General features: G+C 37.3%; 1 protein-coding gene across 2 annotated transcripts in view; it reads right to left on the bottom strand.

The window, feature by feature from the left end:
• LOC103022855 (potassium/sodium hyperpolarization-activated cyclic nucleotide-gated channel 1) overlaps positions 1 to 24,690 on the bottom strand; it is a 183,731-nt gene that overhangs the window by 4,879 nt on the left and 154,162 nt on the right. The window contains exons 6-8 of one of the 2 annotated variants that reach the window (XM_022676552.2): positions 19,704 to 19,944; positions 9,698 to 9,862; positions 521 to 557 (exon numbers count right to left, since the gene is read on the bottom strand). In XM_022676552.2, the coding sequence (XP_022532273.2) occupies positions 521 to 557; positions 9,698 to 9,862; positions 19,704 to 19,944 (443 nt within the window). The remainder of the gene's footprint in view (positions 1 to 520; positions 558 to 9,697; positions 9,863 to 19,703; positions 19,945 to 24,690) is intronic. The other variant, XM_022676548.2, reaches the window with a different exon arrangement.

Here is a 24,690-nt window from a genome sequence, read left to right as displayed (position 1 = left end):
AGGAGGAAGAGGAGGAGGAGGAGGAGGGCTGATACTGTGTCGATAGAGAAAGAGCCTCCGGGTCCGAGCGGCAGTGGCAGCGGCAGCCTGACACAAACGTTTATCCAGCGGGACACAAATTACCATGAACAGCTTCTCAAGGAGGACAAGAGCGTCCCCGGGGACACCAGGAGTTTAGCCAGACGTGTCCTTGCATAGCCACACACACACTTTCTCCTTGTCGGCTCTTTGTATTGATCAGTGTGGTGGAATGAACACGACTGGCTGAACTCTGTTAGGTGGCAGTCAGGGCTGATATCCGCTCTGGCAGGTGAGAGAATGGCAATTGATTACAGCCTGACTTTTTTTCACTCCAGCCTTTTTACTCATTCATTCTGATCGGGCAGCGGCCATGATGCCCGATTTATTACTGCTCTACTGACGGAAGGATCGGGTCAACATCTACAGGCTCCTCCAAAAACACACACAACTATTTAATACTACTGCTACCAGAACGTCCACACTAGCTTCACACACTTACATCAGGTTTATAAACATTTGCGGAGGCATGGTGAACTCTGGAGAGAAGCAGTTCAACAGAAACATGTTATTCAGGAGGTTAGTTGGGATTAGGGAGCATCAGTGGTCAGGAATTCTTGATTTATCAAGTTCTATCACCTTTAGGCTTTAATCACTGGATTTTTTTTCCTCCAATAAAACACAGAGCTGCATGATTTATAAATAATTCCTAGATTTGAGCTGAGCTCAGGAACATCAAACAGTATAATTTTCCTGGTTCCGATGGATCAAGACAGAAAAAAATGTATGACAATTCAAACACATGAACTGAAACACAACAGAACAATTTAAACACAGAACCCATAGAACTCCACAAAATGATCCATGATCCACCAAACAAGTCATATCTCTGTGTTGGGGCATCATTATAAAGGCCATAGTGCACTGACACAGCGTTTTCCCACAAACACAGAGTTGTTCTAGAATATTCTCCACCGTTCACAGTGTTCTGCAATTTTCATTTTTTTATGTAGTTCTAGACTGTTGTTCTCATGCACTCTGGCATTGGCTGGTTCACATTCAGACTGTTTTAGACTACAGTTTTATTTCTGTTCTAGAATGTACCCATGCTGTTTACACTGTTCTGAAATGTTACCCCCTTTTTACACTCTTCTGGAAATTTCTTGGAATGGTCTTCATTCTGGATTTTTTTACTCCTGCATACTCTTTTCTGGAATGGTCCTCATCTCATATTTACACTATTCTAGAATGTAGCACTGCCTCTTAGACAGTCCTGGAATGTAAATCTCCTATTCACACCATTCTTAAATGTTATCTCTTATGCGCTTCCATTCACACAAGGTTTCCAGTTCTGAAATGTTTTCACTTTTACACTGTTCCAGAATTATTTATCCCTGTTCAAACTGTTCCAGAATGTTTAATCCCTGTTCACACTTTACTAACATGCTTCTAGTTCTGGAAAATTTTAAACCTGTTCCAGAATATTTTATCCTTGTTCACACTGTTCCAGAAGGTTTAATCCCTGTTCAAACTGTACTAAAATGCTTCTAGTTCTGGAATGTTTTAAACCTGTTCCAGAATCAATTATCCCTGTTCACACTGTTCTAGAATATTTTATCCTTGTTCACACTGTTCCAGAAGGTTTAATCCCTGTTCAAACTGTACTAAAATGCTTCTAGTTCTGGAATGTTTTAAACCTGTTCCAGAATCAATTATCCCTGTTCACACTGTTCTGGAATGTTTTAAACCTGTTCACACTGTTCCAGAATCAATTATCCCTGTTTACACTTTTCCAGAATCAATTATCCCTGTTCACACTGTTCTAGAATGTTTCTGGTTTTATAATGGTTTACACCTGTTTTATAATGGGTTAACCCCAATATCTAGAATGGTATCTTCATTCACGGTTATAGAATCTTATCTTTCCACTCACTGCTGGTCTCCAATATTATAGCCCATTTAAACGAATGTTATCCCTACATTTGGACTGTTTTTAAAGTTCTATTCCATTCACATAGTTCTGGAATGTTTTCCCTCTATGTAGACTGTTCTAAAATGTACCTCACATATAGAATGGTATCTATTCATTCAGACATGCCAGGAATTTATTTATTTTTTCCTTTTTTTTTGTTTGTTGGACAGTTTAAAGCTGGTATTAGTTGGGCAGTGCTGGTCAGTGTTCTACGGCCTTTAAAGCAGATATGAAGATGCAGTGAAACAGAACATTGTGCCCAGGCTGTTTAATCATCTTCTAGAACCTCCTTTGCATAAAGTGCGGAATCATCCAGCGATGCTCCGTTATGAAAGACCATTTTATCTGATGTTCCTCTGCCTCCTTTGTTGCTTCATTGTTCTCTCCTTCAGATTCTCTCAGGGCTCATTGGGAGCGATTGGTTTCATGGCTCTATGCCTGTCTCATTTTTCTCACGGCCCAATAGCAGAAGCGTCTGCCTCCCCTTTTAAATTAATGAGCGGGGCACAGCCAGGCATGGCGTGGTGCACCATTGAGCTTAAGATCCTAGCCAGGTGGCTGCCACCTTGCTTTTCCAAGCTCTATAAATAGAGCTCAGGAGGCAAAATAAAGCTGAGTCTTTTGGCCTGTGGCGGTAAATTACACTGAGCTGCCAGTGTACTACAGTCTGTGTATATCTACATTATACCTACACTCAATGGATATATTTCACCACAAACACCTGCCATATACCAGCAATGCACTCCCTAACACAGCAGGGCCAGAATATCATTGAAAAGTTACTTTATTACAGTAATTCAGTTCAAAATGTGAAACTCATATATTATATAGATGTATTATAGACACACAGAGTTAATTATTATGGTTTACAGCCAATTAAAACCAAACAACAGTGTCTCAGAAAATTAGAATATTATATAAGCAGTGTGGGCAGTGTGCCAAGTCCTGCTGGAAAATAAAATCCTCACCTCCATAAAAGTTGTCAGTAGCAGAGGGAAGAAGCATGAAGTGCTGTAAGATTTTGTGGGAAAACAAAACTGCACTGACTTTAGACTTGATAATAAAACACAGTGGATCAACACCAGCAGATGACATGGCTCTCCAAACCATCACTGATCATCAGTAAATTTTACATTTCATTTGTAAATCAAGGGAGCAGAGTCTGGAGGAAAAGTGGAGAGACGCACAGTCCAAACTGCTCGGGGTCTGGTGTGAAGTTTCCACCAATCAGTGATGGTTTGGAGAGACATGTCATCTGCTGGTGTTGATCCACTGTGTTTTATTATCAAGTCTAAAGTCAGTGCAGTTTTGTTTTCCCACAAAATCTTACAGCACTTCATGCTTCCCTCTGCTACTGACAACTTTTATGGAGATGCAGATTTCATTTTCCAGCAGGACTTGGCACACTGCCCACACTGCCAAAAGTACCAATTGGTCGTATGTAATAATCAAATTTTCTGAGCCATAATCATCAACAATAAAAGATTTAACGATTAAAATAGATCACTCTGTGTGTGTGTGTAATACATCTATATAATATTTAAGTTTCACATTTTGAACTGAATTACTGAAATAAAGTAACTTTTCAATGATACAGTGCTACAATGGCAGGTAGCAGTTTGGGCCCCCTGGGTCAAGGTCTGGAGACTCTGGAGAGGTGGTGCACTGGTCTACTCTGCAGCAACACCTGCACTGACATGACCTTAATAAAAGACCTTAATCAGACTCTACCATCATCAATGCATGGATATACTTGTAGTACTACATTAATTAACAGAGCATGGAAGGTTTTTACGTCAGGAAAAAGAAGAAAAAAAAAGGGTTCTTGGTGTGAATAGGCCTTAAAGCCAAATACTTTGGTGATTTAGTTGGGTTCTCATTGATACACAAGATAAAGTGGAGTAATTAATAAGAGACTATAATCCATAGAAGCACAGATGTAGCATTAAGAATGAAGATGGAGTCATCTATAGGGTATATCTTCAGTCTAATACAGCACTTGATTATCTTATTTAACTCAGCGACAAAAGTTTAATACAATAGTAAGCATGCATTGACAGTGTATAGGTTCAGTGCTCTCCGTAAGTAAATGGACAATAAAGTCAAAAAAGTTGTTTTTGCTGTGGACTTTATTAGTAATTAATAATAAAAATACTGGATGAATGAGTGTCCTGCGCTTGATATAGTTTAAAAAAAAAAAAAAAACTTTTTCTTGACAAAAACAGATTTTTTGGCTTTTTTTTTTTGTCCCAGTACTTATGGATAGAACAATATACAATATACAAACCATGAACCAAAAATAAAAGAGGTCAAATATATATAATCACTTGCCTTCTTCTGTAGCATGCACCTTCCTACTGTAAGTGCTTTGAATTTACTTGATTTAAATGTGTACATCACTTCCACAACATAAACATAAACAAAAAAAACACTGTACTCAGGATATATTTATTTTTTTGTGGAGATGTTCTACCGATTTTAATAAAGAAAATTCAACGCACTTTTTCAGTTCCAGTGTATATATTTACTATACTTATTATAACTAAAAATACTGCAAAATACTGAAAACTCTTCTGAGTATCATCATTGAGTGAGTAGCATCTTATTTCTTTTTTTTTATTATTATTATTATAAGCGCTGTATCAATGGCAATAGGAACCAGGAGCCTGGCACTGTGCTGCCTTTAGCCTGTGAGAAGTTTTACAGATGTAGAGGGTAAAAAGCTGGGATTGTAACAAGGAATTTACCTGCTGCCTACTCTTCGGCCAGGACACTCTTGAAAACGAGATGAGCTCATCTCAAGAGGAACTCCTGGTTGAATAATTTTTAGATAAAGATAGATACATCAATCGTGAAACATGTCATTCTAGTCAATGCATGGCAACTTTTGGCTTTTGTCAAATTCTTTTGCTCAGGACGAAACAAGCATTCGCAGTCCAAAAGAACAGTACGAGCACCGATCATGACACAGTCTGGATTTTTCCCTCGTATGAGACAGAACCCCTCTGTTTTGGTTAGACTCATCCAAATCACTTCAGTCAAGGGAAGTGTTTTGCAAGAGCTGGTGAATTTTGGTCAGTTTATTTTGGTTTGGATCAGTATTTAGAGTTTTGGTGAGCTGGGGAATCGAAAATGGACAGAAAAATATCCATTGTGACTGTGTTCGTTTTTGGACACATCTTATATATTGGTGATATAAAGGCATTGCCATGGATAAATGCCATAGAATCTGGCAAATCTACACCGTTTAGTTCTAAATTAGATTTAAGATTGATCATCTTTAATTAATAATCTAAATCTCACCAGTGCTTATCAGTTAATGGTTCTTAGGCTTGTGACGACTTGGGCGTCACAGTAATGCAAAGCAAGTCAATATTCTCATGCCTGAATCTGGCAAACAAACATACAAAAAAAAAAAAGAGAAAAGAAAAGAATAGAATAACAAGAATGAAAAAAAAAACAACAAAAACAAAAAACAAAACAAGTATAAAACATATGTATATCATTCGAAAAAAAATAAAATAAAATAAAAAAAGTATATCTGCCGTTCCAGTTAATTAAATAAACCGATTTTACGGAGTAAAACCTTCAAAAATAACCTGCTGGAGAACTTAACGGGGATCAACAGTTGCTTAGAATCAAGCAGCTTGGCATGCATCTATATAGAACTGTGCAAAAGTCAAGAGACCACCTTCATATATTTAATTTCCAGTCAAAACGGCCTTTAAGTCATTGCTATTACATATATATAAAAAAATCTTAAAATTAAACATTAAGAGACCACTTGAGTTTCTAAATCAGTTTCTCTGATTTAGCTATTTATAGGTTTATGTTTAAGTAAAATCAACATTGTTGTTTTGGTTTATAAACTATGAACATCAATTCTCTCAAATTGCAAATAAAATATTGTCATTTAAAGCATTTATTTACAGAAAATGAAAAATGGCTGAAATAACAAAAAAAGAGGCTCAAATAATGCAAAGAAAACAAGTTCATATTCATAAAGAGCTTTAAGAGTTCAGAAATCCATATTTGGTGGAATAACCCTGATATTGAATCAGTTTTTAATCATGCATCTTGGAATCATGTTCTCCACCAGTCTTACACACTGCTTTTGGAAAACGTTATGCTGCTTTACTCCTGGTGCAAAAATTCAAGCAGTTCAACTTAGTTTGATGGCTGTGATTCCAGAGTTTTTGGTAAAATTTGGTCAAATCAAAGAAACTCAAAATTTTTAAGTGGTCTCTTATTTTTTTTCCAGAGCTGTATATATATTTTTGTATTATTTTATTTTTGTTTTAGTATTTTAGTATTTGGAGTACTAACTTTCCAAAGTTCAGTCTCATTTTCTGTGTGCATTTTCTGCCCAAACACTGGACATTCAATGATACAGAGGTCTAGACTCTGGGGTGGTCAGTTCAGTGTTGGAGTTTCATCAGCTCCGCTGATTTGTTGAGGAATATTTTTACAGTGTAAAAATAGTAAAATAAAAAAAAAAGAATATGGAAGTTTTTAAATGTATAAAAGTTGCATGGTTGGTACAGATCCACATATCTTTGTATTTTATTCATTTCCTATTTTTTTCCACTTTCCATTATCTTTATCTTCTTTGCGCAAGTGGATTATATTATACCTAATTTTATCATTATATTTAATGGCCATTTTAATTAGAAAAATAAATAACAGAAGGGTGGTCTCTGACTCTTGAACAGAACCATATGTCATTGTAAAGTATGTGAATGCTGCATGCTCTGTTAGTGACATTCACATTCTGCTCATATGCTTAGAAGAGAAAATGGTATACTTCGCATTGACTGGTCACAGTGAACTGGCTTAGCATCAGCTTTTGTCTTATTTGCTGCAAAATCAGAAATTAGTGTTATTTGTTATATGAAGAAGCTATAAGCACATTTTCCATACTACTATAACCATAGTGTATGGATTAATGGAAATACTGAACTTTAATTGGATTAAACTAAATGTATTTACTTTGTATGTTTAGAGAACTTTAGTGGTATATTTTAATATTAAAATGTCATCAAATGTCCAGAAAAAAATATACTAGAAATGTGCCATTATTAAACAAAACATGTAATGCAAAACAATATTCTATTGGCTATATAGGAATATAAAGTAATGCACACCTACATTTTTTATTATTAATATATATTTTTTTAAATATGCTATGTAACATGTAAATCAATGTAAGTCAATGCAGACATGACTTAATGTGACTTAAAACCTTAAAACTTTACGATGGGAAAAAAAAACAAACAGAAAAAAAAACATCAAGTGGATGCCCCATGAATATTCATAATAAACCTAAAGTGTTCTAAAAAGTAGACTTTTTAGAGTTTGACCATAAATGCCCACATTTGAATTTTCAGCACAATTCAAATTCATCACACACTGTATGTGGATTCTGGGAAACACCAGGGTTTATATTATGAAGCTGAGTCTGCAGTTTGAGAACAGGCTAATGGGCTCAGTTTAAGATAGAAAAGGCAAAATGCAAATAAAACAAGTGCTCCAGCTAATAAGCACTTAAACTGAGCCCTATAGTCATATCTAGAACTCAGCTTCACAGTGTACCCACCTGGAGCCTGGAACACAGTGCACTGGCATGAGTCAAGATGACTGAATGTAAAGTAAGTTTGAAGCATCACTTATTTAAAGTTCTCTGTGGAAAGCCTATAAAGAATGCATGCAGAGAGCATCCTGCGTTTTAACTGGAATGAGTACACAACACGGCTGTGGTAATAATACATAGAGTAAACCTTATGCATTCTGTATGTCAGAAAGATGAATTAAATACAAATGTGAAATAATCAATTAATATTTTAATATTTCGATAATAAAGCAAAAACATATTGATCTAGTAAATCAGTGGCAGCTGGTAAAACATAAAACCCAGTTTAGTTCATAATTTCCTGACTTCAGTTAAAATTATTGTTTTGTATGGTTGCATTAAGTTAAAAAAAAAAAAAAAAAAAAAAAAAAAAAAACCTTTTTTGGTTTATTCAATATATCATTTCCAACATGTGCAAACGTCTAAAAACTAATAATAAGTGACTAGTAATAAAAGGCACCTAAATTAATGATTTAAACACAATTATATATATATTTTTTATAACCTATAAAACACAATACACTGATATGCCACAATTCAAGAGACAGGAACTAGTATAATTTCCCAGGACTTTTGCCCTCTCCTATGGTAAAACAAGCTAAACAAGTGTGGAGTCTCCTGAACTGTGCGGATGTGGTCGTTTTTTTTTTCTTTTCATAAGGACAGTTCTGGCCAGACACTGCAGGTCGCAATCATTACCACCCATTAATTCCACTGATTGTATTTCAATAATTCAGTTCAAATTGTGTTATAGAGATGCATTACATTTAGAATATTATATAAGACCAATTAGTACCAATTTATCTAAAAAATATATATATTTTTAATCTTTTATTGTGGAGCTCATGCACCAGCTGCCACTGATACTAATAAATATTTCAGATTTTGAGGATGTTTCTTTCCTCACTGGTAACACGCTTAGATTTATGAGCATCAAACAAATAATAGTACAAAAAAGGAACAATTAAACAAAAATAAGAAAAAAATATATATAAAAAAGAAAGAGAAGAAATTATTAAAACGACACATGCAGTATCCAGTGTGACAGCTGGAAAATAATAAAATAAAAATAATGAGAAAATCAAAAAGCTAAAAAAAAAAAACATTAAAAACAAAGCAAATAACAAGGAAGTCTATAATAATATAAAAAATGTCTACTTTTAATACGTCCCTTTCCATTTTTAGTACTTTGATGCTGCCATCTAACTTTCTGCAGAACAAACATCTTCAAAAGTAAAAAATAAATAAATAAATAAAAATAAAATAGAAAAAAATAAAAGAAAGAAAGAAAAATGATCTGAATGACATTATTTTTAAAAAAACTAAATACACTAAAATACATATATTTATACATGTACATATATTTATAATAAAGGACATTCAGAGATCTTTCACTTTTTTTTTTTTTTTTTTACTGTTAGTGCTTCAAAGCCTCCCCAGCATAAGGGGGCGCTGTAGCAGTAAGCTGCGTGTACGCTGTTATGGCTGAGGTGAGAGGGGGCGGGGTGTGCTCATACCCAGGTGTGCAGAGTTTTGGAAAGGGGGAGGGGGGAGGGAGGGGTAGAGGTTGAGGCTCATGCAGGTGAGGATTTGCCTCAGTCCGCTTGCGGCGTGTCCAGCCGGGTTGGACACTGGACAGAAAAAACCAGCACAACAACCGGACCATGACAAGAACAGCCACATGCACTGCCTCCCATAGACAGGCTGTTACTGTGCAGCTATACAGTCTTACACTCAGATACCGCTCACACACTCTACACACTGCGCTCGGCGCTGGATTACTTCCTTAATCTGTACGAGACATTATTAATAATATTAATATTATTATTATTATTAGATAAACAGATAAGAACAAATAGAGAGGCATCGTAGCATACAGAGGAAGCATGCAGCATGATGGCAGACAGGTGTGATGAAGGAATACACACACACACACACACAGACAGACGTACAGTAAGGACATCACACACACTCATCGCACACACTCACACACACTGGACAAAGACACATGGCACAGGCCAGCCCGGTTAAGAGACGACAAGAATAGAAGAGTAAAGAAAAAGTGCGTTCAGTCTTACCGATGCGGTCCAGGCGGTCAATAGCCACCGTCTCGAACGCGCGCCGCATCATGGGGTATTCCTCCAGGACCTCGTTGAAGTGGTCGACAGACAGGGAGAAGAGGCGGCAGTACGTGTCGGCGCGGACGCTGGCCGTGCGCCGGCCTTTCGTTAGTAGACAGATTTCTGTGAAAATAAGCAAAAAAAAAAAAAAAAAAAACATGAACATGTTTAAAATGATGTAGTAAATATGATTGATTCAGACCAATGGAAACAGTATACCCCTTAATTAGGCACTACACCCCACTGGGTGATGTATGGGTTTAGAAGCGGGACAGCTAATTGGGCTGAGCAGTGTGCCTCTGATAGCAGCAAGACGCAGATGATTGGATGTCAGCAGGGGGGAGGTATTATCGATAAACTGATCTGCATATTGTTATGTGTCTACGAACCAGAGTACACAGACATATCCTCCATGCCAAATGGTTTAGGGTTTAGTCTTTTTGTTTTTTTTAAAGCGATAATGCAAATGTGAGACTTGATATTTTGTGCTCCTCCTACAAGTGTAGTTCTTGCTTTGAGCCCACACACACATTTCTGGACAAGCTGTGAGACATAGAGCCGTTACTAAAAAACTATTGCTGAGTTTGCTGTTTTGATATCTCCATGTTTGCAGTAGATGTTTGAGACTTGATATTTTATGCTCCTGGGCTCCTCCTATAATTGTAATTTGTGCTTTGAGCCACCACTAAAGGAGACACACATTTCTGGACAAGCTGAGAGACATATAACAGTAATTTAAAAAGCATTTCATTTATTTCCTTTGGAAAACAATGTTCATATGTATATGGTTGATATGGTTTATTCAGACTAACACTGTAGTTTAGTTAATAACATAATGTACACAGTATTCCCCTTCAAGCTGAATCATGTATGAACTGGTTAGTATTGCTCCTGGGCTCCTCCTACAAGCTACAAATGTAAGTTGTGCTTTGAGCTGTGAGCCATAGAACCATTACGAGAAACCGCTACTGAGTTTGCTTTTTTGAAATCTCCATGCTTGCAGTAGATCTTGCATCAGGACCATTAGCAGCATTAGAAGTTTCTCAGGGAACCAGTAAAAGCTATTATGGCAAGAAAAGCTCCCAGCATATACTGGGAGACACTCTGTCTTTTTACATTTAATATATTTGGCTTTGGGGAGATCAGCTGTCAATTTAAAAGAAAAATTGTACTTTGAGCCACCACTAAAGGACACGTACATTTCTGGACAAGCTGAGAGATATAGAACAGTCACAGAAAAAAAGGGAAAGAAGCATGTGGACTGAGGCCTTACTTCCCTCTTCCATTCCTTACAATAGATTTATGTGAAAAACAAGTAAAATATGAACATGTACACAGTATGCCCCTTCTAGTAATATTAAAGGATTTAATACCAAAATGACTTGGGTTACACAGAGTTACACAGTTCTCACAGTGTTAAACACAGTGTTTTCCTGTCCACTTCACCAATGTTACAATAGTGCAGCTAGTGGCATGCCAAGTCCAGATGAACAGACGAAGACTGCTGTTTTGATATCTCCATGTTCACAGTAGATCTTGTATCAGCATCATTAGCAGCATTACAAGTTGCTCAGGTAATCAGTAAAAGCTATTATGGCAGGAGAAACTCCCAGAAGGATATAGAATACAATGAATACAAAGAATATATTTGGTTTTGGGGAGATACTGTAGTTGCAGAAGCACATTGCTGCCATTAATTCAGAAAATATTTTGTCCCCTACGCTTGCTGGCAATTTAAAAGAAATGTATTGAGGACTGCAGCTCTAAAATGACTACATTATGTTTCTTCAGTGTTGGGCTACAGATCTGCCGCAGTAAATGCAACCGAAAACAAAGACAACAAGGTAAAGATAAAGACTAATTACTGCAGGAAACCAAATTAACCAGTGTGTGCAACCTTGGGTGTTTGCTAGATTAGCAGTGAAATGAGGCGACGGCGTGTGGAGAGGGGAGAGCTATAGTGTTGATGTAAATAAAGGCTGCGTATCAGAAAAGCATATCAGACCCGTGCACCGTCTCCTCCGCAGCTGCACTTCTATTTATCATGCTGTCTGCAAGTTAATGAGTCTGAAACTCAAAGGCTGCTGCTGTAGTTAGCTTAACAGATGCTGCTGTAGAGAACCACTATACAGCGCTATGGATTGTGCACTGGGGTTTGAAACACACCTAAATTATCTTTACTGTCTCGTGCTGCTATAAAATATATTTCAGCAATGTTTTTTTACCAATTGTCTTAAAGTTGCTTAAAAACGTTTAAAAATGTATAGCTCTGCTCTAATAATCATGATCCCATTGCTCTTACAAACTGAACAATTCCCCAAACCATTAACAAGCTCAGAGTAGAATTTCAAGGCCCTGACATTTAAAACAAAAAACAGAGAACTTTGAAATGAAGCGTGGAGCTACTTTAAGTTGAGCTACTTGTTAATGCCGCTCTAAAGTGGTCCAGCAGGCTAAAGCACTGCCACTATGATCAGGAGTTTAGGAGTTGTTTTGAATCTCGTTTATGCAGCTTGACATCAGCTGCCGGAGCCCTGAGAGAGCACAGTTGGTCTTGCTCTCTCTGGGTGGGTACAGTAGATGGTGCTCTTTCCCCTCATCTCTCCTATGGTGATGTCGATCAACACAAGGCTGCGTCTGTGAGCTGATGTTTCGGAACCGATTAGCTGCGCTTTTTTCTCCGAGCGTTAGCGCTGTGATGCTACTCAGCAATTTGGGGGGGGGGGGGGGGGGGGGGGGTGGGGGAGGGACGGAGTCTGCCTTCATGTATCGGAGGAGGCATGTGCTAGTCTTCACCTGCCTGGTGTTGGGGCATCACTAGTGATTGGGGGAGTCCTAATGAGTGGGTTGCGTAATTGGCAATTACCCAATTTATTAGAAAAAAAAAAAGTTTGTTAATGGTGCAAAAATAGTGATTTTGTGATTTTTTTGCATTGGTAACCATTTTACACTGCATTTCTCCTTTAACTGTTTAAACAGACTATTACTACAGTTACTACCTGCTGTTCTGAGAACATGCTTAGCCGTGGCTCACAGTTAAAGGTCGGGTAGCTATATTTTGTGTGATCTCACACGTCTGTCCATGTTTTCTGAAGACATAATCCTTTTTAAAGACTATTTTTACTGTTTGAAGTGGACTGTGTCCATCCCTGAGGTCTAATGCTAAGATCAGAGGTCCCAGCCTCACTTCCATTACTGCCTCTCAGAGCAGTTTGGGCGTCTGCTGGAAGTGGTCCTCTCCGGTGCAGGGGGATTAGCACAGGCCCATTTCTAAAAGTCGGAGTAAGTGTCTCTACAGTCCAGACAATGATTTCTCCTATATTTTGGAGAATTGCTGTGAGGATTTGATTGTATTGAATGGGTATTTGACCACACATACTGATGATGTTTTAAAAAGAATTGCTGTGTGTGTGTGAGAGAGAGAGAGAGAGAGAGAGAGAGAGAGAATCCTGTTGCTGCTGTTCATAACTATGCATGTGCCAGATAAGAGGTGGCATCATTTCTCACATTATTTGGCCCATCTGAGAACAATGCCCTTGACTTTCCTTCCTGTGTGCACTCACACATGCACTGACTGCTGTGAAAAGTGTGTGTGTGTGTGTGTGTCTAGCCTCCGGGACATGCTAACCATGCTCTCCAGCAGAGAGTGGGAACAAGGTGTTGGAGCGTTTTAATGGAAAAGCAGCCTTACTCCTGCAGACTTCATGTGGCTGTGTGTGTGTGTGTGTGCGTGCGTGAGTGAGTGTGTGGACTAGTGTGAGTGAGCGTGAGTGTGTGTGCATGCGTGAGTGTGTGTGAGACAGGCAGGAGTACTGAGCGTTCCTTCTCTAATTGCTTCATTAGCCTCAAATGGCACTGTAACACACACTAGCTCAGCACAGAGACAGAGAGCTGGAGGTTTGCGGAGTATTGCAATTATATTGCCACATATTGCAACTCTAATGCAATCTTCCAAAAACTGCTAATGTTCCCCTATTTAAAGTGGAATCTGCATTAGACCAAAATAACTTTCTTCTACTGGACCATTTAAATACCTTGATTCATCAAAAGGCAGACACAAAATCACTAATCAGGGATTATAACTGGACAGGAAGATCACGACACACAGTAAAAAAACACTAATAGATTATTCCTTCAACCTTATTTTCTATATATGTATATATTTGTTTGATTTGTGTTAGAACTTCCGATGTGACATCTGATCCATTAATATACTAGTGCATCTCAAAAAATTACAATATAATAGAAAAGTTGCTTTGTTTTAGTAATTCAGTTAAGAATGTGAAATCCGTATATTATATAGATATTTTACACACAGAGTGATCTATTTTAGGCATTTATTTCTTTTGATGTTGATTATTATGTCTTACAGCCAATGAAAACCCAAAAATCAGTGTCTTAGTAGAATGTAGGATGTAGAAATGTAGAATATTATATAAGACCAACTGGTACTTTTGGCAGTGTGGTCAGTGTGCCAAATCCTGCTGGAAAATGAAATCCACTGTTTGGAGAGACATGTCATCTGCTGGTGTTGATCCACTGTGTTTTACTATCAAGTCTAAAGTCAGTGCAGTTTTGCTTTCCCACAGAATCTTAAAGCACTTCATGCTTCCCTCTGCTACTGACAACATTTATGGAGATGCAGATTTCATTTTCCAGCAGGACTTGGCACACTGCCCACACTGCCAAAAGTACCAACTCGTCCTAAATAATATTATAAGTTTCTAAGATACTGATTTTTGGGTTTTCATTGGCTGTAAGCCATAATCATCAACAATAAAAGACATAAAACAGACAAAAATAGATCACTCTGTGTGTAAATAATACACATATATAATATGAGTTTCACATTTTGAACTGAATTATTGAAATAAAGAAACTTTTCATTGATATTTATTGTTTTTTTTAGATGCACTAGTAGTTTTCTGCATCCCTACTAAATAAGCATACTGTAGCCTTACGTGGGAGTAGTCTACAAAGACTATCACAATTAATGAGAGAGAGAGAGAGAGGAAGAGGGAGGCAGTCTGAGGGCGTCAGAGTAATGAAACATTATGAAATTTTCCATCTGTGCTGCTAATTGTCTTGCTGACCACACTAAAGGCTTCCTGCCCACAGCTCTCCTCCTGGGTCTTGGCCAGTGGCAAACAGACCCATCTTTAGCGCCTCTGATTCTGTGCTCGACATTTAGAGCTGCTAAAGTGTGACAAGTGTCCATCACTTTGCTGTGTAGCGCTAGCATTAGCGTTAAACGTGGGAACAGAAGTGGTGCTGGTTCATCTGGTGTTCATCTTCTCCCTTCAGCCTAGAGAAATCTGGTTGTGACCATCCTTTATCCATCAGCATGAATGAAATTATCTACTTATCATATTATCATATTATATCAATAATATGAATGTGTTCATTTTATTATTTTAAAATGTCCTGCACTGTAGATTAATACTAAAGTCATCTGAACTAATCTAATTCTTCAAATTAAAAGAATAGCACCTCTTACCCAGATGAGCTTTCCAGCAATGGCTTTCAGTTAACAGCTGTGCTGAACTCGTCAAGAGTTAACTACTTGAATTTCTTGTCTTTTAATAAAAGTGTTTTTTTATTATCTTTTATCTTTTAATAAAACAGTGTGCAATAGAGTCCAGTGAGGTAGTAGGGTTTTTAGTGCTTTCCATTTTCTGGGGTAAGTGGGGTAAGAGTGTGTGTGCATGTACAGAAAAACCATCAGTTCAGTCTCTGCAGTTAAGGAGTCTGATGGCTTGGGGGTAGAAGCTGTTGCAGAATCTGGTCGTGCTGGACCGGATGCTGCGGTACCTTCTGTGTGTGTGTGCGTGCGTGCATTTTTGCACATCTGTGTCAGCAATGAATATGACTTATATTAGCTGGATGTAGCTGCCAAAAGTATTTGGATACACAGAAAAGCAGTGTATTAAATTCTGTTAGATTTCAGTTTTTTTATGGATGTTTGGCCGCTGCCATTATTAGCATTGCATGACCACAGCTGGCTGGCACATGTGTGTGTACATATATGTGTGTGTGTCTGTCAGAGGTCAGAGGTCACAGCAGTGTGTGTGTGTGTGTGTGTGTGTGTGATGGGTTTGCATATGATGCAACGAAGAGGAAGAGATTACTTCCTGACATGACCAGCTGCTTCAATACACACACGCACACACACACTCACGAACGCACACACGAGCTGCACGCGGGCACAGCTAACGCCACGGGTAAAAATACCAGCAGCAGATGGGCATTCGCTGGAGCAGGTGGCTGGCATCACAACGTGCTGTGGCAAAGCTGAACGCAACCTTTGTGCCACGCAATGTAGGGTGGGGGGGGGGGGGTGGAATTCTTCAGTATCGTTTTAATTTGCGGTTCCCCCTCATCCGGCCCGGATTACACGAGGAGAAACATGCCAAGAGAATAAAGCAAGTTCATTTACGACATAACCTCCGAATTGCGCGGGCCTGCCGCGATTATACTGCGCTGAAATTGGATAGAGAATGTGCCGGCGGGAATAATACCCCCGATTATTAACTTCATATTTCTTTCATTCACCTGGCGCCAGCGTGCGATAATGTGATCACAATAGAATTACTTTATAATGCCAGCCATCTGTCCTCGTTCTGTACTGCTAATGCCTTCAGTGCGTCTGGATTTTGGACACTGAGTTATAATAAGTTCTTCTTTGCTTCATTTCAGGTGGAATTCCAAAAAAAAATCAGTGGTGTGAATCTAATTCTGAAGGATCTGCCTCACCTCAACAGCTGAAGCTGTGAAGCTATTTAAGGATAAGACACTGGAATAAATGGAAAAGAGAAAAAGTATTTAAAGGTACACTTTAAATATTTTATTTTTTTTATTGGTAATTTAATTCTAATTCTAAATCTCCTCATTTTTATCCTAATTAAGCTAGGCTTAACAACTCATGTGAAGTCAGCCACCGCCTCACAGCCCTAACACTCGATTCCGATACATCAGCTCACAGACGCAGCCTTGTGCTGATCCACATCACCCTAGCCATCTACTTACTGCACCCACACTGAGAGAGCAAGACCAATTGTGCTCTTTCAGAGCTCCGGCAGCTGATGTCAAGCTACATGACCGGGATTCGAACCAGTGATCTCCCAATCATAGTGGCAGTGCTTTAGACCGCTAGACCACTCAGCAAGAATGCAAGAACTAAATCATTAAATCGTTTGAAACTATTAGTCTCTAGCCACCTCCAGACAGACGTTAACTGTTTTAGGTGAGTTCTTTTTTCTTTTACCTTTTTATTTATTTAATTTTTACCTTTTGTTTACCTTTTTATTTATTTAATCCTTGTATTTGTTTTATTATTGGTTTATTACCTTGTATTTGTTTTATTATTGGTTTATTATTTTTTTTGTCTTTATTTTTTCTATACTTTAGTTTTTTACTTTATTTTAGTTATTTCATTTGAATATTTTTTATATTTTGATGTTATTTTAGTCCTCTATTTCTTTCATTGTTTATCTCTTTGTTTTATTGCTTTACATTTCAGCTTGTCTGCATATCCTTTTATTCTTTGATTTATTTTATTTCTTCTTAATTAAATGTTATACTGTTTGCTTGTTTTTGTAATTTAAACTTATTTATCAGTCCCTGTAATTTTGTAATTGCTCGGCTGCATTGAAAATGATAGACAGACAGACAGATTTTAGCTTTTTACAATAAGTAAATAAACTAGTTTTTTTTTGTTTTTTTTTTACTTGACCCATGTTTCTCTCTGGACTGGCTGTGGAAATATTTGACTGGGATTCCCAACAACGTTTTCAATCAATTGACTTTAATGTGTGCAATATAGCACAAGATGGTATGGGCAGTGTGTCCATATCAGGCCAAAGGATATATATATATATATATATATATATATATATATATATATATATATATATATATAGTATAAGACTAGAGTCCCTGTCCCTGAAACCTCCTCAAACCCACTGTGTTTAAGAGTAAAGATCAGGCCAACCAGGTGAACCACCTTGATCAGCCTGAGCCATGAAAAAACCTTAACAGGAAGTTAGTTAATATTGATTTAACAATATTTCCGTCTGTGATGTAAATAAGCTTCAGATTCTAACATAAAAAAAAGGTTTAAGGTACCTGGTATCTATTTTTAGCCTCCTGAGATGAGGCTGTTTTTGGAAGCCGAGCTAAAAAATCAAATAAAAGATTTAAGAATGCTGGAACTGGAAACAGGAAACGGGTGTGAGTTAAGGGAGATGGTAATTAGATACGGTAAACAGCTTGGGTGAATATTTGATGCGGTAGAGCTGAGGGTGACGTTATTCTTTCGGTTCGACTCCACTGATTCAGCATTTGGCTGGAGAAGAGAGAGCAGGGCGCCCCCGTCTGATAGACAGATGAACGTTATATAACAGCACAGACACCTCAATTCCACTCCGAAACTGTACGAACCACGGTGAAGAGAGAGAGAGAGAGAGAGTGTGTGGATGCTGAAATATCTATATTTTACTCAATTCTAATATATACAAATATATACAGAACCATGTTTTAAAATCTGTATTGTAGATTAATAATAAATTCATCCAAACTATGAAAAAAACATGGAACTATTCAGTAAACAAAAAAGTGTCAAACAAACCAGAATGTTATATTTTATATGGTATACATGTTTTATATATTACTTGCTTAGACGACAGTTTTGCATATCTTGGCTGGATTTTCTCAGTCAGCTTTATGAGGTAGAGTCGCCTGGAATTCAGGCTTTCAGTTAACAGCTGTGCTGAACTCATCAAGCGTTAATTACTTATATACAGTAAATAGTCCTACTTGAGTAATATTCTAATCCTAATATTATGGCAATAAATACACAACTAAGTAAAAAAATAAAATACTTAAAACAATAAAGATCTGACAAAAAAAAGATTATGATGAAACTGGCTCTCATCAGGACAACCCCAGGAAAGGAAGACCAAGAGTTCCCTCAAGATAGGAGTTGCATAAGATAAGTTAATCAGAGTTACCAGCCTCATACTTGTATGAGTATTTTGGTTTGTTTAACACTTTTAAGTTACTACATGATTCCTTATGCATTCCTTAATATTCTGTAAGATTTCAATATTAATTTATAATGTAGGAAACAAATTCAATAATTGAATGAGAATGTGTCCAAATTTTTGAGTGCTACTGTATAAATAGTTTAATATGTATTGATTATTTTATAGAAAATTAAAATTTAAATCAGGTGATTAAGATAACAATTTTAGTTAATATTTTATGCATTAATTCTGTCTAAAAATTCACCCCAACCATTATTATTATTAGTGGAAAATTAATTTTGTTTGTTAGATTTTTTAGTTTTTTGGGGGAAATATTAAATGGTTTATCTGGGAAATGTTACATAAATGCTAAATTCTAGATTAATCCATATGTATTAGCAGTGGCGTGCAGTTAATATAATGGCCATGGCGTTACAAAGGTGTTTCACAGTCATGGCCACGCCCCCATACTGAAAATCATGAATCTGATAGGTTAGATTGTCCTACGACCTTGCTAATAGATTCATTACTGCACCCTTCTCAAAATCAGCAGAAGGGTCACACAGTCACATGGGCAGAAGCATTTTTTAAAAGCTCTGATTGGTTAAAACCGCTGTCAATCAGACAAAGAGTCCTGTAACAACTGAAAAATGTAAATTAAAAAAGTAATTATTTGAATTAGTTACTGTTATTTTATTTTAGTTAATTTATATAATATATGCTTATAGTTTACAATAACTATAGTATAGATTTCCTTATTAAATATTATGTAATTATTTACATGCACCTATTGTCACCGCTTCTCTGAAGGGTTAGAAGGGCCTCACTGCACACCACTGGTTACTAGTATATACAGTATAAGTATAAAGGTGTATAAAAGCATATTGTTATGTATGTTTAATAGTAAAGCTACAGAGCAGCAGCTAAAAAAAAAAACTCACCTCCGAAATAGGAGCCGTCTGTGAGCTTCATCTCCTTGTTGTGCTTGGTGATGACGCTGGCGACGCCGTGCTGGATGAAGTACATCTTTTTACCCACAGTTCCCTCGCGGATGATGTAATCGTTGGGCTGGAACACCTCGAACTTGAGCTTGCTCAGCATTCCCGTCACAAAGTTGGGGTCGGCGTTGGCGAACAGAGGCATGGTGGCCACCAGCTTACGGCAGTTGAAGTTAACAATCTCCTGAAAAAAGCACAAGCGCCAAAAGATGGTATTTAAATTTATAGGAAATTATAAGGAAATTTTACTTCATATTTTCTAAACATTTTAATACAGCTCTGGAACAAATAAGACCACCTAAAAATGATGAGTTTCTTTGATTTTACCAAATTGAAAACCTCTGGAATATAATCAAGAGGAAGATGGATGATCACAAGCCATCAAACCTAACTGAACTTGTAATAAAGTTATCCAAAAGCAGTGTGTAAGACTGGTGGAGGAGTACATGATGCCAAGATGCATGAAAACTGTGATTAAAAAACAGGGTTATTCCATCAAATATTGATTTCTAAACTCTTAAAACTCGTAAATTAATATAAACTTGTTTTCTTTGCATTATTTGATGTCTGAAAGCTCTGCATCTATTTTGTTATTTCAGTAACTATAGAATTTAAATACAAATAAATAACTTTAAATTAATATTTCTTGTCTCTTAATGTGTTTGAGAGCATCAGTTGTAAAGTTGTGAAGAGGTAGAGTTACCGTTATACAGTGAATAGTGAATATTTAAATAATATTCTAATCCATATAATGAGAAGCAAAAACTATTCAACTAAGAAAAGAAAAAAAAAATACTTTTGAAATGAAATTAAGGAAATATGAAATTAAATATTTCAAGAACATTAAAAGTATCCTCAAGTGCAGTTGCAAAAAACATCAAAAATGTCATGATGAAACTGGCTCTCATCAGGACCAACCCAGAAAAAGAAGACCAGGAGTTTTGACTGGTACTGTAAAAAAAAAAAAAAAAAAAAAAAAAAAAAAAATGTTTAACTTAAAATTGCTCACTTAGGATTAGTCACCAATAACTGTCTCAACATTTTTGGAGATCTATTGTGCTTTATCAAGTTCCCGCTCTTTTTTTTTTTATCTCTCCCTCTCCTTCAGATCTCAGCATCTACACTCCCTCCAGCCCTCTTCTCATCCTGTTTCCACGTCTCCATCACTTCAAAAGCTCTTGTTTGTTCCGACCAGAATGTTACCGCTTAATTTCCTCACAGAACACGTAATGTACACACGCTGTGGTGTGAGCTGTTAGCTTAGCCGCTAGCGCCCCGGCGCAGTAAGCCCGGGGTTCTGACCGCAATCAGGAAGCAGCAGGAGTAATGAGCAACATCCAGCCCCGGCCCGCCGCTCGGGGAAAAACGGCTGGAGAGTTTGGCTATTTAAAGCAGGTTTGTCACACGGCAGAGCCTGTAAAAATAGCGGCCCTGACCAGCTGTGCGAGAGAGAGAGAGAGAGAGAGAGGAGAATAAGGAGTTGCAGAAATGAAGCAGTAAGTACTCTCTCGTCCTGCTGCGTCATCACTTGCACTCATTCTGTCTGCTATGTTATGGTGGATGTGTTAGCGATGCTGTTACACACACACACACACTTTGTCAGGAGTAAAATACCTTTTTTATATCGTCTTAAACACAAATCTGATCTAATCTTCAATAACATTAAATAGAAAGCTGTAGATTTTAACCCTTTCAGACCATTTTTCACTGTATATTGTATTGGAAGCCTGTGTTTAATATATATATATATATATATATATATATATATACACTTTTTTTATTATTAACTAAATAATTCTATATGTTATTCTTCATAGTTTGGATTATTTTAGTATTAATCTACAATACAGAACATTTTAAATAATGGAAAAACCCCACTGAATTTAAGGTGAGTCCAACTGTTACTTTATTAATCAATTAATCACCTCTTTGTATGTAATGCTATGCTTTATTTGTGATTGTTGTTTCTTTCTTAAAAAAAAAAAAATAATTAAAAGTCTTTTCTACTCTAAATTATTTTTTTCCAAGTGAATAAACTTCATGATAAGATAAAGGACCTGAGATAAGCGGTAGACTGCTGTCCCGGTCCTGCTTTACAGACAGACTCCGAAAGTCTTTTGTCCCTCAGGCCATAAGACTGTTCAACTCCTCTCAGCACAGCAAACTAAAGACTCTGTTACACTTTTTCAATCCGGCAATTCTGGCCACACCATGGACACAGCCCCATCTACGGACACACTCTCAGACTTGCTGATGCCTATAACACTATTTTTATAGTTCTACCCTATTTTGCACTAGTAGTTCATTCACTATGTATCTTTTGCACTGCTAAATTTAAATTATTATATAACTGTGTGACATAAGTTATCTTAACTTTATGCACATCCATTCTCCATTACACACACACACACACTAAAGACTGTACTTTTATACTATTCATTTTATCTTTTAATTTTATTGTATTTATATATATCGTTATATTTTATCCTTTTGTAACTTTGTGTACTATACATACCTGATGCTGACATCTGAAATTTCCCCTCGGGGATCAATAAAGTATCTATCTATCTATGTATCTATCTATCTTGGGTGCATAAACATTTGTAAATAGTTATTTTTGGTAAATAGTTTTTATTTGCATATTTGCTCTGTGTCTGTAATGTAATGGCTCCCTCTCTTGCACTGATTGGGTATCTGAGATTAGCCTCAGGAGAGGGGCGGACCCTATCAGAAGCACAATGAAGCCCATGGCCTTGAGACTCATCTGTTTTGTGACCTTATACTTAGGTATCATATCTGATACTTAGTAAAGTAAAATAAATAGATAAAAATTAGTATTAGACTAAAAAACGAATACACTGTATTCAATCTTCACAGTTGAGAGGTGAGAAATTACTTTTTTCGACACACCTGTTTCTCCTACACTCAGCAATAACTGCGATCTCCATCCTTTGGACTACGACACCCAGAATGCACCTCACTCTAACACATCACAGCAGTACCACAAAGCAAATCACCTGAATATTGATTTCACCTGTGCACCTTGCTGAGCACTGTTTGGTTTACCCACATACAAACCATTATTCCTGGCCTGTTATTGTCCTATGCATATGATAAACTTATGGAATATGGAATTCTGTCCATCCATGGCATTCGTAGGCTAATCTTTGCATTTCCATTAGTCTGGGGCAGAAATACACCACACTGAATTCTACTTCTGTAAAAAGTATCAGCCTCATTAAGAGAAGCCATGTGCTGTCTGAACGGCCGAGTATTTTACGTTTGGGAACTCTGGTGCACTGAACAAGTAGAAAGAGCAGAGGGAGTTTTATGTAAATTAAGCCAGCCAATGCAATGTGCTTACCCAATTAGAAGGCACGTAGCCTGGTGGTTTGCATCATTAGTGTCTACAACTCAATAGATTTGTTCTGCTTGTGAAACATTACAGTGCAAAAACAGAACAAGAGCACCAGCAAAAGCCTGCATACTTCTAACTCTGAAGTAGAAAAGGGTGAGATGTTTAATAGAATGTTAAAGGCAGTAAATCTGATGTTTTATAGAGTATAGGTCAAAAGTTTGGACACGTTTCCTTTCATTTAATGTGTTTTCTTTCTTTTTTTGTGTTTTGTTTGCATTGAAAGTTTAATATTGAAGAGTTTACTTTGGATTATTCTGAGTAGCCCATTTATCTTTGAGGACAGATCTGCACACTCTTGGTGAGATTTTAATCTCAGTGTCTTCATGAGGGAGAGTCACCTGGAATAGTTTTCTCAGCGTCTTGAAGGAAGGAGTTCCTGGAGGTGTCATATTTTAAGAGACACTATGAGGAACTTTAAATACAGCAGGTCTCTCCACTGAATGGTGGTGGTGGTAGTTAAGTAAAGCCAAGCTAAGTAAACAAAACTATAATTCTTAAAAAAAAGTCAAACGAGTGCTGGATGTTAATCTACACAGATTTCTCTTCTGAAAACTGTTTATTTAGGTGAGTAAAGCTCTGCCATTTAAGCTTAGATTTACACATTTCTCCAGCAGTAAGGCTGAAGCATTAGCATTTGCTGCTAGCCGCTAGCGCCTCACAGCGGTACACTGAGGAACCCTGTGTGCTATTGTTAGCACTCGGAAGGTATTAGCTAGCGGTTCATGCCATGTAGCTTGTTTTAAAACAGTAAACATGCAGGCTACAGTCTGATATACTTCCCCCTGTACGACGAAAGAGCTAGCGCTTAGCGTGGTTTGCAGATACTGCTAATGCTGCTCCAGCAGTGCTAGCCGGGGTTAGCAGCAGGCTATAGACCGATAATATTCACCTCTGAATGGGGAAAGAGCGGTTAGCTAAAACAAAATTTAACTAAATTGAAACTCCTGTATAATGCTGTATTTATTCATACATAAGGTGCATCGGAATTAATTAAAAAATTAAAGAATTTTAAGTGCACCTTATAGTGCGAAAAATACAGTATGTCTCTCTGATCTTCAGCACACATTCCGCTACATTAACTGTTTGCAGTCAGTGATTGGCAGCCTAAGCTCTCAGTGGCCCTGACCCCGCCCGAGTCAGTAATCACTTCATCCTGCCCGTCCCCCGGGTTCATCAAAGAGCGTAGCCGGTGTGAATTTTACAGGATAATCAAATACAGAGCTTCAATAACACAAGCCTCAAAGCTAACCGTCGCTGTCGCGCTGCTGATATTGATGCGCTGATTTGACCAAAATCGATCAGAGGAGATTATGGAAGGTACTGAAGTGTTTCTGCAGTCCTTGGGTGTCATTCAGAAAGAACCTTGGAGTGTGATTATTTAATAAAACGATAAAAGTCCCAGTCAACAGTCTGAATCGATCGGATCCACCTGACTGTTGATTTGTTAAAGCTTATTAATGCTCATGTTCCTGCAACGTGTTTAATATCTGCACTTTATACACTACTAGTGTA

This window comes from Astyanax mexicanus, chromosome 17 (assembly GCF_023375975.1).
Source record: "Astyanax mexicanus isolate ESR-SI-001 chromosome 17, AstMex3_surface, whole genome shotgun sequence".
Classification (NCBI taxonomy): domain Eukaryota; kingdom Metazoa; phylum Chordata; class Actinopteri; order Characiformes; family Acestrorhamphidae; genus Astyanax; species Astyanax mexicanus.
The sequence above is the reverse complement of the archived record's forward strand: the minus strand, read 5'-3'. Positions and strand labels throughout refer to the sequence as shown.